The sequence below is a fragment of the Schistocerca americana genome, chromosome X (genome assembly GCF_021461395.2).
Source record: "Schistocerca americana isolate TAMUIC-IGC-003095 chromosome X, iqSchAmer2.1, whole genome shotgun sequence".
Lineage (NCBI taxonomy): Eukaryota > Metazoa > Arthropoda > Insecta > Orthoptera > Acrididae > Schistocerca > Schistocerca americana.
In genome coordinates this window covers 639,273,595-639,288,101 of record NC_060130.1, presented here as the reverse complement: position 1 = coordinate 639,288,101, position 14,507 = coordinate 639,273,595, and the positions used below count along the sequence as shown (strand labels likewise).

General features: G+C 38.8%; 1 protein-coding gene across 3 annotated transcripts in view; it reads left to right on the top strand.

Annotated features, from left to right (window-relative positions):
* LOC124554956 (WD and tetratricopeptide repeats protein 1-like) overlaps positions 1–14,507 on the top strand; it is a 202,316-nt gene that overhangs the window by 108,323 nt on the left and 79,486 nt on the right. For all 3 annotated transcript variants that reach the window (XM_047128661.1, XM_047128659.1, XM_047128660.1), the window contains exons 9-10: positions 1,325–1,488; positions 6,451–6,578. In XM_047128661.1, the coding sequence (XP_046984617.1) occupies positions 1,325–1,488; positions 6,451–6,578 (292 nt within the window). The remainder of the gene's footprint in view (positions 1–1,324; positions 1,489–6,450; positions 6,579–14,507) is intronic.

The window sequence follows — 14,507 nt, the reverse complement described above, 5'->3', positions numbered from 1 at the left end:
ATCAGCCAAGAATGCCTAGATAAAAAATTGACTCACATGTATCACCACAGTAGTAGTCTTAATATATCTTTCCTTCAAATATGGTGGTCAGAGAGAGAGAGAGAGAATATTTGAGGATCAAAAGTGTACTTTCAGTCCATTGACATTTCCCTGAAGTCCCTTAATGCTTTGATAAAATGTCTGCCATGCCCAGCACCCTTCTTTTTATTTCCAACCACTTTGATAAGATGTCTGCAATGTTCAACATCCCAAAGTCATCTCAAAACTCAGTTGACAGTTGTGGAACACAAGAAATGTTCATAAAAGACCAATACAATGAGGGTCGAAGCAGTGCGTCTATATTCAGCCGTGTAGATCCCACTCGTAGCAGTGTAGCGATGGATATGTTTATTGTGAAGTCGGCAGCATCAAGATGGGACCACAAATGAGTGCAGGAAATATGCTCATTACACGTGAGTTTGACGTCAGTTTGCAGAATGTGTCTTGTGCTCATTCATCTGGATCAAAAGTGGTAGCTAGTGCAGTCAGAGGAACATTTTAAAAAGAAATCAGTGTAGTAATGGTGGGTCTGGATCTAAAGAGCAACATTTTGGATAGTTTGTGGAGCTTCAAGTCTTCATTGGTGGCCAAAGGAATACTGTTAACATGTAGGTGTACAGAGCTGAAGTACCAAAACTACATGTACAACTTCTTACAGATATTGTTGGCTCCAAACGTCATTTTAGTGGATGATAATGTCTAATCAATTTGAATTTCTGACAGGTAAAGGTATCAATGCCATGGACTGGCTAGTGAAGTGAAGTGTGTGGATCTGAATCCTGTTGAGAATTTGTGGAATGAAATGGGGAGATGGATTGCACCACTGAGCCACCACTGAGGGCTCTTCCATATTTCTGCACATAATTATCAAGAATGAGCTTGATTGGCAATTGTGTTTATGTAGAACATACCACATTGCTGCCAAGCACTTATGGCACCTGTGTCTGGTATTCACTGTTTTGATGCCATGGAAGAGATTCTTCTGGTGATCATACAAGACATGTTTGTGTTCACTTTTAGAATCTCTCGTAACGGTTTTGGACACTGTTGGATACTAAATATCTTTTGATTAAGCTTTATTGTGCTGTGTAAGCCTTTTGACATCCTGTTGAGAAAATATGCAATCATTTCTTGATTATGCTTAACTTTAAAGACTAATATCTCCCCTGTCAGAATTTTAGTGTGTATTATAAATTTACATGTACTACATGTAAAGAAGACTTATAGAGCTGCTGTTCTCATTTGGTCTTTTTATGGTATATATTTATTTGTTTTCACTTTACAGATGAAGGCTGTGAGCGCCTCACAGAGGATTTGATGCATCTTGACGTTTACGCATATGGGGAAGAATGCAAAGAATTCAACCGCACAAACGGGTTCTCCTTTCAAACAGCTCCAACGCAGAAAGGCTTTACACCACCTCATAGGATAGAGTCTCTAAAGATGATTGTTAGTTCATTATTAACTGCTTAAATTTGTATTAAATGTTAAACTGTTTCTATGTAGCAGAATTGTTGAGATATTTAATTAATCATATAAATGAGTGATGATAGTTATGAATTATTTAAATTAAATTTTATTATTTGAGTTTACTTATAATCTTTAACTTTTTGTTCTGATGAGAACATGGAAATTCCGCTGATGAGGCATCATAGAAAGCTGAGAGGTTGTTGTGTGACATCCTGGGATATAATTTTTCTAGACAGGTCTCAAGGAAAATGTAATTCCATGAGATAAAATCTTTATAGTTGTTTCAGCCTGATTTTAGCAGGTCATCTGTCTTGTGTCTTTCCATGAAGTCAGTTGTAATTTTTATTACCATGTTTGTTCTTTCAAAATGTGTGTTAATGCCACCTCAAGTCATGATGGTACCTGAGATTTTATGCAGTGTGGTGTGGACAAGATTATGAATGTAGGAGATGACTCTGTGCAACTAGTTGTGCCATAACAATGAACAAAGATTGCTCAAATTGTGTGAAGGCTATCATGAAGTTTGGCTCATTGTTAAAGGAGCTCCGAGAGGTGTTTGGTGAGGTTTAATTCAGGTTGCATAGGATATTAGTTCAGATGAGTCATTGTTCTTGAATGTTATTCAAAACAAGAAGCCACAGTTATAACTTGTTGGACAAGAGGAGTATGTTTTAGGACTGGATGGTCCTTGTCAGGGTGAAAGAATGCAGCAAAACTTGGTTATTCAAAAATTGGATGCATCCATTTTGATTAAAGATACATTTTTACGTATGCCAAATCTTTTAGCTCCCATGGTGACTGAGGACGGTGGGAATGTCAGCTGAAAAAGACTTTTTGGAGGAAAATAAATATTCTGGTTTGACTATCAATCCAGACTGACTAAAGGGATAAGAATATCTTGTAGAACAAAGTGGCAATTATATCAAAACGTTAGAAACAGTCAAAATCTAAATGCAGCAGCCCATTACAAACAGTATTGTAAGGTGCTTAAAAAAGTTATTAGGAAGGCAAAAAGTATGTGGTATGCAGATAGAATAGCTAAGTCTCAGGATAAAATTAAAACCATATGGTCAGTCGTAAAGGAAGTGGCTGGTCTGCAGAGACAGGTCGAGGATATAGAATCAGTGCGTAGTGGGGATGTCCGTATTGCTGATAAGTCGCATATATGTACAGTACTTAATAATCACTTTCTGAATATAGCAAGTGAACTAAATAGAAACCTAGTCCCAACAGGGAATCATATAGCGCTCTTAGAAAAAAGTGTTCCGAGACTGTTACCTGAAATGCTCCTCCATGATACTGACAAGAGGGAGATTGAGTTAATAATTAAATCACTAAAGACCAAGAACTCTCATGGATATGACGGGGTATCTAGCAGAATACTGAAGTATTGTTCCACGTATATTAGCTCAGTACTTAGCCATATCTGTAACTTTTCCTTTAGCAGTGGTCGGTTTCCTGACCGATTAAAGTACTCGGTAGTGAAGCCACTTTATAAAAAGGGAGACAGGGATAATGTTGACAATTATAGACCTATTTCTATGCCATCGGTGTTTGCTAAAGTTATCGAGAGGCTTGTATATACAAGGTTACTGCAGCATTTAAATTCACATAATTTGCTGTCAAATGTACAGTTTGGTTTTAGAAATGGCTTAACAACTGAAAATGCTATATTCTCTTTTCTCTGTGAGGTTTTGGACGGATTAAATAAAAGGTTGAGAACGTTAGGTGTTTTCTTTGATTTAACGAAGGCTTTTGACTGTGTTGACCACAAAATATTACTGCAGAAGTTGGAACATTATGGAGTAAGGGGAGTAGCTTACAATTGGTTCGCCTCCTACTTTAAGAACAGAAAGCAGAAGGTAATCCTCCACAATATTGAGAGTGGTAATGATGTTCAGTCCCAATGGGGCACTGTTAAATGGGGCGTTCCCCAAGGGTCGGTGCTGGGGCCACTGCTGTTCCTTATTTATGTAAATGATATGCCTTCTAGTATTACAGGTGATTCAAAAATATTTCTGTTTGCTGATGACACCACCTTGGTAGTGAAGGATCTTGTGTGTAATATTGAAACATTATCAAATAATGTAGTTCATGAAGTAAGTTCGTGGCTTGTGGAAAATAATTTGATGCTAAATCACAGTAAGACTCAGTTTTTACAGTTTCTAACCCACAATTCAACAAGAACTGACATTTTAATCAGACAGAATGGGCATGTTATAAGCGAGACGGAACAGTTCAAGTTCCTAGGCGTACGGATAGATAGTAAGCTGTTGTGGAAAGCCCATGTTCAGGATCTTGTTCAGAAACTAAATGCCGCTTTATTTACCATTAGAACAGTATCTGAAATAAGTGACATTTCAACACGAAAAGTAGTATACTTCGCATATTTTCATACGCTTATGTCATATGGTATTATTTTTTGGGGTAATTCTTCTGATTCAAAAAGGGTATTTTTGGCTCAAAAACGGGCTGTTCGAGCTATGTATGGTGTAAGTTCGAAAACCTCTTGTCGACCCCTATTCAATAGTCTGGGAATTTTGACATTGCCCTCACAGTATGTATTTTCTTTAATGTCGTTTGTTGTTAGCAATATTAGCTTATTCCCAAGAGTTAGCAGCTTTCACTCAGTTAATACTAGGCAGAAATCAAATCTGCATGTGGAATGCACTTCCTTGACTCTTGTGCAGAAAGGAGTGCAGTATTCTGCTGCATCCATTTTCAATAAGCTACCACAAGAACTCAAAAATCTTAGCAGTAGCCCAAACACTTTTAAGTCTAAACTGAAGAGTTTCCTCATGGCTCACTCCTTCTATTCTGTCGAGGAGCTCCTGGAAGAGATAAAAAATTAAGCAAATTCCAGTGTTACATTCTTGATTTTCTTTATTTAAACTAACGACTTGTTTCATTTTATGTGTTCTACAATCGTGTTATAATTTCATGTATTGACTCGTTCCATGACCATGGAGACTTCTCCTAAATGTGGTCCCACGGAACAATAAATAAATAAATAAAATAAATAAATTGTGTCAGTCAGTTGAGGTGTATTCTGGCTTGTTGATAAATGGAAAATAGTATTGTTTCGATCTCTATTAGATGACATAGATTGTAGATTTAGTTCAGTTCCTACATTCTCATAAGGTGCATGAAGATGGAACCAAGTGGCTCTGAAATCGATACCGCGTAAAAATGAAATCAATAAATATAGCTGAGTGGATAGAAAAAAGGAAAAAAAGATGCAATAAACAATACTAGTTTTCCTTCATGAAGGGACATATTGCAGTAAATAACACTCTGTGCAATAGGTTGTTCGAGCTTGAATGCTTGGGCCCGGACAGCTGGACAAGCAACTGATGGGCAGGCAGTCAGGCTGCTGGGCTGTAGTAGTATGCACAGTATTACTGCCCGTACTGAGCATAGACACTGGCAAGAGTGGCTCAGTGGCTCGTCCGTGTGTGCAAAAAGCCTGCAGTAGGCCCACCTGGCTGGTGACCCACACTATGTCTCTGCCAGTGGGCGAGCTGATGGGTGCACATGCCCTGTGGGGCAGTATTGGAGTAGCTCGCTATACAGCATAGGTCTGCCTGCAAGATTTTTCAACTTCTCCACACAGCTTTAGTGAAGGTTCCCTGAGCTGTGTTCATGTCCTGTAGCAGTTCCTACAGGAAAGCAGTTTTTAGCCCCTAGGCAGAAAAAAAGGTGGTGATTCCAGTTAATCATCATCTTCCTTTGGCTACCATTCTAACGGGAATCTCGTGTAGATTGAGATGTTTGCCACTGAATGTAAAAATTTATACTCTTGTTCTCTGTTCTGTCAAATCTGCCTTGTAACTGATGTTACCCATTGCGGACAAAACATGCAGAGCCGCACACTCTTTGTGGGGACTCTGGATTCCCTCAACCAAGCAGTTGTCGCCTGCGCCATTTTGCTGTAAGCTATCTACAAGCCCTAAATTTCATGGACACTTTGACACACCAAGTGCTTACTTTTTTGTATTTTGATATAATACTGGAGTGTTCGAAGTCTGGTTTTGTATCCAGAATGAATGTACTGCCGTGGTAAGGTAAAGCAAAGTTGAGCTGTTACTAAAAGTCAACTTACATTACAAGTTAGTAAAAATTGCTTAGATTCTCTAATCAGAGAGCATGATTACATCAGGTGGTCTCATCTAGAATAGTGTTTTAATATGTTCATGCATTTTTTCTATTACTGTAGATCATAACAAGCAGTTCCCATGTCACTTGTTGTGGCCTTTGGTAACGCCCCATGTTTCATTGCTCTTCCGTTTACCTGGACCTCACATGTTGTCAATTCTCTTGAGGAAAACTGATTCAATATTCAGATTTTTTGTTTCTGTCAGCCTTACACAGGTTACTCATGGCTTATTTGACATAAAAGTATCCCAAAAGATTGGCTTTGTTGTGATAATTATTGTCAGAAACAATGAACACCAAAGGGAAACATCTTTAATAAGGTGTATGAAGTGATCATACTATTGTGAAATATTCAGTACACCATCTCAAATGCTCAGATATTTTGGCATATAACAAATGATAACCAAACAAATAAAGTTTTGTTGGTAATGTAATCATTTGTAGTCTTCTGAAATTTTCATCCAGATAGTGATCCTAAGAGTGAACAGTAATTTGTATGACAGTGTTTCTGTTGTTATAATATTGGACATAGACATACTCTTTTTCTTAAGGAAAATTGTTTAGGTAACTACTGTGCATTCACTTTTAATAAAATCATGCATTTCAGAAACTGTAAGAAAATACAAACAAAATGAAACAAAACCATTTTCCACACATTCTTTGTACACTGAGTGTAACGACTGTGTTCAAGTAATTTGGCATATTTATGAGGAATATGAATCATTTACAAGTGTTCGGATGTGGATCAGTTGTAAAAATCATTGATTTCTCATTTTTATTTTCTAGGCAAATGGGGCTTACGATGCAAAGCAGTACACTCAGGCAATCAGTATGTACAATGAGGCCATCAGTCAGTGTCCTGAATATGCATTCTTATATGGGAACAGGGCAGCTGCCTATATGAGGAGAGACTGGTAAGTCTCTCTTTGTATTATTCTATGTTGTTGTGATGCAAAACTAATAATGAGAATTATGGTAATTGCAATTTCTTTGTGGAATATAAATAGTTTAAGGAATAAAAGTAACAACTCAAATACTGGAGGCACGGAGTTGTCAGTTGGCACATAAACCCTCCTGTATGGCTACCTTGGCCCAGCTGGCTGCATTATGCCAGCGCTGCAGATTAGCTGGGGTGATGGGTTGTGTTGTGTGAAGTGGGCAGTAGGAGAAAGGGTTGGGGAGTGGCGTCTGACAGCTGGGAGGGAGAGGCAGCAGGTTTGTGGCACTGGTGACCTCGATGATCTGACTGCAGGCTGGGAAAGTTGAATGTAGTGCGTGGCGGTGTAGAGAAGCAGATTGGGAGATGAAGATAAATCAGAGGAAGGAGGGAGACCATGGGAAAGATTGTGGGAGTGCAGGCAAAGTGAAATTAAGGTCACATAATGGAAGGGGAGGTGGGTGTGAGGCAGGAGCTAGCAGATATCGAGGTTGGGAGGATTACGGCATTGAAGGATGCGTTGCAAGGACATCTCCCATCCTCATAATTCAGAGAAGCTGGTGTTGGGGGGAGGATCTAGATAACACAGGTTACATTCAACAGTTATTCTTATGGATTGTAAAGATGTTTTAAAAGCAGAGGCATTACTTTTCTAGGCAAGAATGTTTCTAGATTTCATTAACATTTCATGTTTGTCTGAGTTTTTATACAAAGCACCATTAGTAAAAGAATACTTATCTATGTCCACTAAGTTGATGATATCAATTGTGAATGATTCCATTGAGCCAATACCCTCCAATCCTATAGCTTTTATTTCCCTAAAGAATTTTTCACTTTTCATATGGGATCTGCTTTCACAATAGATTGATTTTGGTATTTATTGTGATTGCACTACTCATAGTTTCATCCCCTTCAATGTTATAACCAAATTTGATTGCATCGGAACAGTTGCTCGCAGTGAGTGTAATATATTTCAAAAATGGAAAATGAATTCAGCAATTAGTTGCAAATCCAATGTGTATTTTTATTGCAGATCTAGAGTTCAGCTATTGGATAGCTGTCTTCAGTGCATTTAAATTGGGTCATACAGACTTGTCATGATTGTGAAGGTACAAGATGCTACATGACTTTTAAGATGGACATGGCCAGATTCTAACATGCCAGTTGTAATCTGGCCATGTAAGTCTTAAAGTCATAGTATCATGTGTTGTCACAAGCTTTACAAGTCCACATTAACTCAACATAAACACTCTATTCACAAATTGGCTATTCAATAGCTGAAATCTAGATGTGCAATAAAAATAAAATTTGAATTTGTGAGTGATTGCTGAATTCCTTTCCTTCCTTCAATGTTGTTTTTAATGGAACTATTACCGTGTCTGGTAATGATTCATTTCCTGCATTTTCTCAGGCAGAAGAAATACTGGCAGACATGGTAGATTCTTCTTCTGAGTTACCGTCTTCTCTGCCACATCTTCTCCTTTGCAAAAAGTCTTACCAGTGATTTTCTTTTGTGTCATATTTGGAATTGATGTTTCCGTAAACTGGTATATAAATGAGGAACTGCTCCTGCTTGTAGAACCAATCTTTCTCATGGAGTTCTAACTTATTTACTGTTGATGAACTAATATGCTCTTGTCATAAATTCTTCTGTGAAATGTGAATCAAGATTGGTGTCTTCTGAATATGGGACAGAGCACATGCTTCTGCAAAGCTAGAGAGTTCTTCTCCAAAACAAATATTTTGTTATGTTCTCCATTCTCACACACACTGCTGTTGATCTACATTCCAGTGACCACCTTCCAGTCTAGATACATCTACCAACAGAGCAGTGCTGTTAAGCAAACTGCCAAGATGAGTGCTCAGCAAGGCAAGCTGGATGCTGAATAGTCAGCTGGCTGTGTTAGAATGTATAGGCAGCATCCAGGAATTGTTTGTTCATGTCAGCAGCATGATCCACAATGTTGAGAATAAAACCACTTCAGCTGCAAAATTCCTTTATTTCACAGCACTTAAAGCTGCATCTTCAGGTGCAAATTGGAGTCAAGTCATGATATGTGTAACATATTACAGGAAGACCCAGCATCCACAGTCAGTCCCATGGAATAGATATCCAGAAACAAGGCAGATGTCCTAAAAGAAACAAAGATATTGTAAAGAAAGCTGCATCATGTCTTGTTTCTTCGAGGACATATCCCTTACAAAATCCTTATTAGCTACCTCACCAATATGACATGACAGTAAGGAATCACATTATGTGAATCCAAGCTCTCCAACCCAACAGTGGCAGGACCACTACTACCACTTCTTACAGTGGCAATAGTAAACCAACCATTACAATGACTGAAGGTATCATTATTGACAGTACTAAAATTAAAATTACAACCAACAAATACACAAGGGCCATCAAGAATAGAAGTTGAAGCAACTCCTTTCACTTTATTTTTTGTTATACCCACTTCAGTGCCACACGTTGTTTCTATGTTAATGATGCTCTGGAAAACAGTAGCACAGTTCTGTGCATGTCGGTGACGTCCATAGTGCAGCATGGCTCAGTAGTTCTGTTCAATGCAGTTGGCTGTGCAGCTGCCTCTTGCAGAACGGCAGTGCAATGAGATAAGTCCTTACATAGTGTGGCACAGCCTGACCATATCTTATTTCTTTTAGGACATATGAATTTTTTGCAGATAACTATTCCATGGGACTGACTATGAACGCTGGGTCATCTTGTAATATGTTACGTATATCATGACTTGACTTCAGTTTGCACAAGAAGATGCAACTGTAAGTGCTGTGAAACTGGTAGTACCTAAGGATAAAATGATTTTACAGCTGAAGCAGTTTTATTTCTCATCATGATTTATCTGGGGTGTGGTTGCCCTGACTGTAAAGTGTTTCTTACGTGGTGCACCATGCCACTGATTCATGCACACCAAAGTCTTCAGGACAGTGTAGAAGACAACATGGTGTCTGGTGGAGCAGAGTGTGCCACTCTGCAAACAGGAACAAGCAGTTGGCTCTGCAGAACTTGAAGTGTAGATAATCAGTTGGAAATCTTGCAGCTTTTCATGTAATGAAAGGGTAATTCCACCATAGAAGAGAGCAAAAAGAGATAATGGTAGTAATTCCTTAACTCTGTTAATTATTCAGCTAAGCCGCCAGTCGTACGAGAGACCATGAGGAGAATTTCAGGCAAATGTTTCAGGTGCCCAGTAACTGCTTTAATGAGTAATGGTACTCTTCAGAGCAGTTTTGGTAAATTGGACAGAGTATAAGATCTCTTCACTCGTGTCAGTTCCTGCTTTCTTTCAATGATTTGCGTTACTGGCGGAGTTGATATATTGCTGTGTATTTAGGCAATTTCTTATTGATGGACGTTACATTTTTCACGATAGGAGGTAATGCATTAAGGACCTTTCAACTGTAAAAGTATGTGTTCCTTTATTCCATTAACTTAATCAGCCAAGATCTCATTATAAAGAAAAACTTTTGTGGAAGTTTTCTGTGGAACAATCGTTTTTAGGTCTTTGACACTTAAATATTTAAATTTTATTACACAGTATTCATCCCCCCTTTACTTACTAGTCGTGCCAATGTGAGGGACTGAAATTACTATCACTACTTTGGAAGCAGCACATATTATTATGTCTCAGATTTGGTGAGATATTTGCTTCCGTAAGGATGTCTGCTATATTGGCATTGTGTAATCACCTGGCACAATGTAGCTGTACACAAAGATTTCATCCTTTTTAACGTGCTTGTTTGTGATTCAACTATTTGTTGAGTTGTTACCTTCACTCTTAAATTATTTGCATTCTGCCAGAACTTTCTGTACCTATTTATACAACACTTTTGCACACAAAAAGGTTCATCCCAAAGTTTTGTTTTGTTTTAGGGCACAAAAACAACTGGGGTCATGTGCACCCAGTTATCCCTAAGTGGAGTACACTTGTGGAAAGGGGTACACTGATTTCATATATGAAGAATGCATGTTTGATTCTGATACATGGTACAATGTATAGAATGTGTTAAACAGGAAGGATGATGTATTAATGAACAAAGTTTGAGGTGTAGAAGAATATGTAGAAGTTGTAAGATGACTTATTGGGGGATAACGGGAAAATGATCAGTGGGGTACATGAAAAGGAAATAGTGAGGGAAGGAGAAGAGGAAAGAGCAAAAGGATGGGTTCAATTAACACTACAAACATATTTCTGTTTCTTCAGCAACACAGATTTTGTTAAGTGCAACATATTTAAAATAAAATCACAGGAAGTAATAGTTCCTGACTCATCTGGAAATACACAAAACAAAAGACTTCTGGAGGTGGATACCACATGTTCAACACGGTACTCTGAATGTTAGCTGAATAATTCACACTTGAGTGCAGGAGATCACTGTAGGTTCAACTAGGAAACACTCAAATATGAACCATTCTCTTGGTGCACCCATATAACATCAGTTTGTTCATTGAAAACCAAGGATCAGTTGAACAGGAAGCAAAGACAGTCCTGCATTAAACAGACAGGCTAATCCATGTGCCAGCCAAACACTGTTGGTAGATAACAACAAAGTCCAAATCACAATCCATGAAGAAACCATGTAGTGTAGGGTCATTGTCAATACATACACTGGAGAGCTTGTAATCATTGCCTGGTTGCCAAGTTAGATGTGGCAGCCCTTCACCTGCTGCGACCTGGCTGGCGCTGGCAGATGTATCATTCTGTGTCGTGCCTAGGTGCCTTACCAGATGTGTATATAATTATAGTGAGTGAGCCGTCAATATGACTGATGGGATTACAGGATCACTCCCCCCTTGAGTTAGCTGATAAGGTCAGAAGCATCCTGGCCGGTACAGTGGAAGGTGATGTGGGAGTATTCTGTTGCCAAGGCTGGGGATGTGACTTCAGATGCTGTCAGTGGAGAAGAGCTGCTCCTGGATATGTTGGAGGTGACAGTGGTTTGGACTCGTGGCTTGGTGCAGGTCTATGGGTCTTACATCAGACCTGGCACAGACTGAAAGCCCTCTTGTTTATCATCTGGGTTCAGATCCATAAAGGTGATGGACAGTGGCTGGAGAAAGGTGCCCACCACCTGAGATGTCATCCTAGACCCAGACCCCCCCCCCCCCCCCCAAATCAACTGCCGTTGGTCCTGAGGGTGGGTGAGGTGCAGTGCCTTGACCATTGTGTCATTGCCCCCAGATGGCGCAAATGGAGCTGGTTCCTTTGCTGGTGAAGGATCCCTTGAGTTGTGGGTACCAGGACCAGCTGGTGGCGTCCGTTGGCTATGGGGTCCCCATACCCAGCCAGATATATGTTGAATCATACACTCCCAGATGGGGTCATCCACCTTAAAATTGTCATTTCTTCTTCTTCCAATGGAGGCTGCAACGGATGTAATGAGGATCGATGAGGGCGTGCATACAAGGGCTCTACTGGTCTCAATTGTGGATCAGCATCACGTAGTAAGAGGTTAAAAAGAAAAGCAGTGCTGAATTGATAGGCTTGGATGTTTATAGTTCTTCCATCTGTTTTTTAAATGGGAACATTTGGCCATGACAGTTGAGGCAGTGTGAACAGAAAATGCACTAATATGGTTGATGCAGGTGAAAAATTGTTGAAAACTAACAGAAGTAAACTGGGGTCCATTATCACTATCCAGAGTTGATGGGGCTACTTCAGTAGAAAAAATGGAGACAAGGACAATAACGGTATTTCCTGTCGTGGATAATGAATTTTGATGATGTATGAGAAATGAGAATAAGCCTCTATTAAAATCAGCCACATGACCCCATGGTATGGACCTACAAAGTCCACATGCACCCAAACTTGTGACTGGGTTGGTGTAGGTTACAACTAATATGGTACAAGTTGCTGTTCTGACAAGCTTGGCATTGTTGAGGCCCAAATGCAATATCCAGGTTGACCCATGGTGAATACACAGGTTGCTGGACCAGTTCTTCATTCTGAAAATGGCCCATTGGGACTGATGAAGTAGTCACAATAACATATTTACCCAATTATAAGACAACCCTGAATATAAAAGAGCTCCCTTTTTCTAAGAGGCTCCTTCAGAAAAATTTATTTTTTAACATATTCTGATTAATCAAAATTGCAAACTTTCTCTACTTAAATAGTTAACATGCACCTATTCTAATCTTATGCCAGTTGTTTATTGTCTGCATTTTGATAATATGAAGAGAAATAAAATAAACAAAAAGAAACCGTTTGCACTAATTTTTATCTACATTGCCTTTTTTTGTTTACTTAGACAGTCATTCGTGGTATCATGTTGTATCACTATTTTTTGTCATCATCATTGTCACAAAAATTTGGTTGTTTCTTCTGAATATGTTGCAATTTCTGAGGTTGCAAGTCCAATGGGATCTGAGAACACAGCCTCCCCCTCACCCCTCCTCCTCCTGAAAACAGTGAATTTCACTTATGGAACGAGCAGCTGACACACTCCCAATTGTTCCCCTCGTACCTCACAGTGAGTGTCGACAACATGGCTGCACAAAATATCTAAGTATGCCACTGGCCCCAACCTAGACTTTAAGCGTATCCTGCAGAAATGTATACTATTGTTTAGTATTTGTTCAATTTTAAAGCCAGTTCGATTCCAAATGCAAGTGGATTCAGACAAACTGCAGTTTAAACATAATAGATGTTCATAAAAAGCCAAAGTATGCATTATACATTCCCATGGTGGTCAACAAGATGTAATTTCTGCCCGCTCACAGCCAAGCTTGTTTCACTGTGCCCCATCCAACATTCCGTAGTGTTCTTGAGCAGTAACTTGGGCAGTAATATCTTCCAGGTTGCAAATTATATATATAACAGCAGCAACTAATCTGTAAATAAAAGACTGCAATCACAACTCAGTCCAACTCTTGAACCTGTGGTGTAGTTACGTCTGTTGATACTATCTCCAAAACAGGTCTTTCCGCTGTAATTTATTCTTCCGATAATAATTGCAATCAGTTTAATGTGATTTATTTAGATTGTTAGACATTTAATTCTACATTAATTTTCTTTCTCATTTCATCTGAATGTCCTCAACTTTCTCCAAAGCTAATTAAATGCTGGTAACATTTTCCCACAGTATTCTAATATGTGAACAGTGACAAAACTTCTCATTTACAACTCAAGTGGAAAATCATTACAGTTTCTCGTAAACAAATAAAATACTGACTTGGGTTCAGAATCAAGATCTTCGCCATGTATGTTAAGCTGACTTAAAAAGGGACATAAATGTATGTATATGGGTATCCATATGTATGAGAACTTTCATTAGAGACCTGTTCAAATACAACAAAAGTATGTAAGTTGAGAGAATTTAATGTTATTTCTTCCAGTGTTACACAGAACTATCAATTTTTAAGCAGAGCATGAGATTCTTATAGTGGCTAATATATAGCATCTCACGTATCCCTCGCGCTAGTGCCTTGAGTCAAATTTCACATGACTGGTCGAGCAAGGTCGACATTTTATCAAGCACTTCAGCGTGTATGGAAATCTCAAGCACATTTAAGTTCAAGCATTCTTTGCTGTGCCCTATCCTTCAGGATTGAATGAACCTCTATAGCCAGAGCTTCATCTGTTAATGTAAGAGTGTCCCCATATTAATCTGTTAAAGAATGTAAAAATGTTGACCTCATCAGCAATTGCATACTCTGTGAATATAAGATGATGCTGTATTTTCCAAATGATGAATCTGGGAAAAACCTTGTCTTATAATCGGATAAATATGGTATATGAGAGTGCAGAATCTCTGAAATCACTGCTCGATAGTGACTGTCATTTTGATTCAATAATAGGACACCTGTAAAATGATGGAGGGCATGACATTGTGAAAAGAAACAATGAAGTTCTAAAGAGACTGCCAAAGGAAGGGCCTGCAG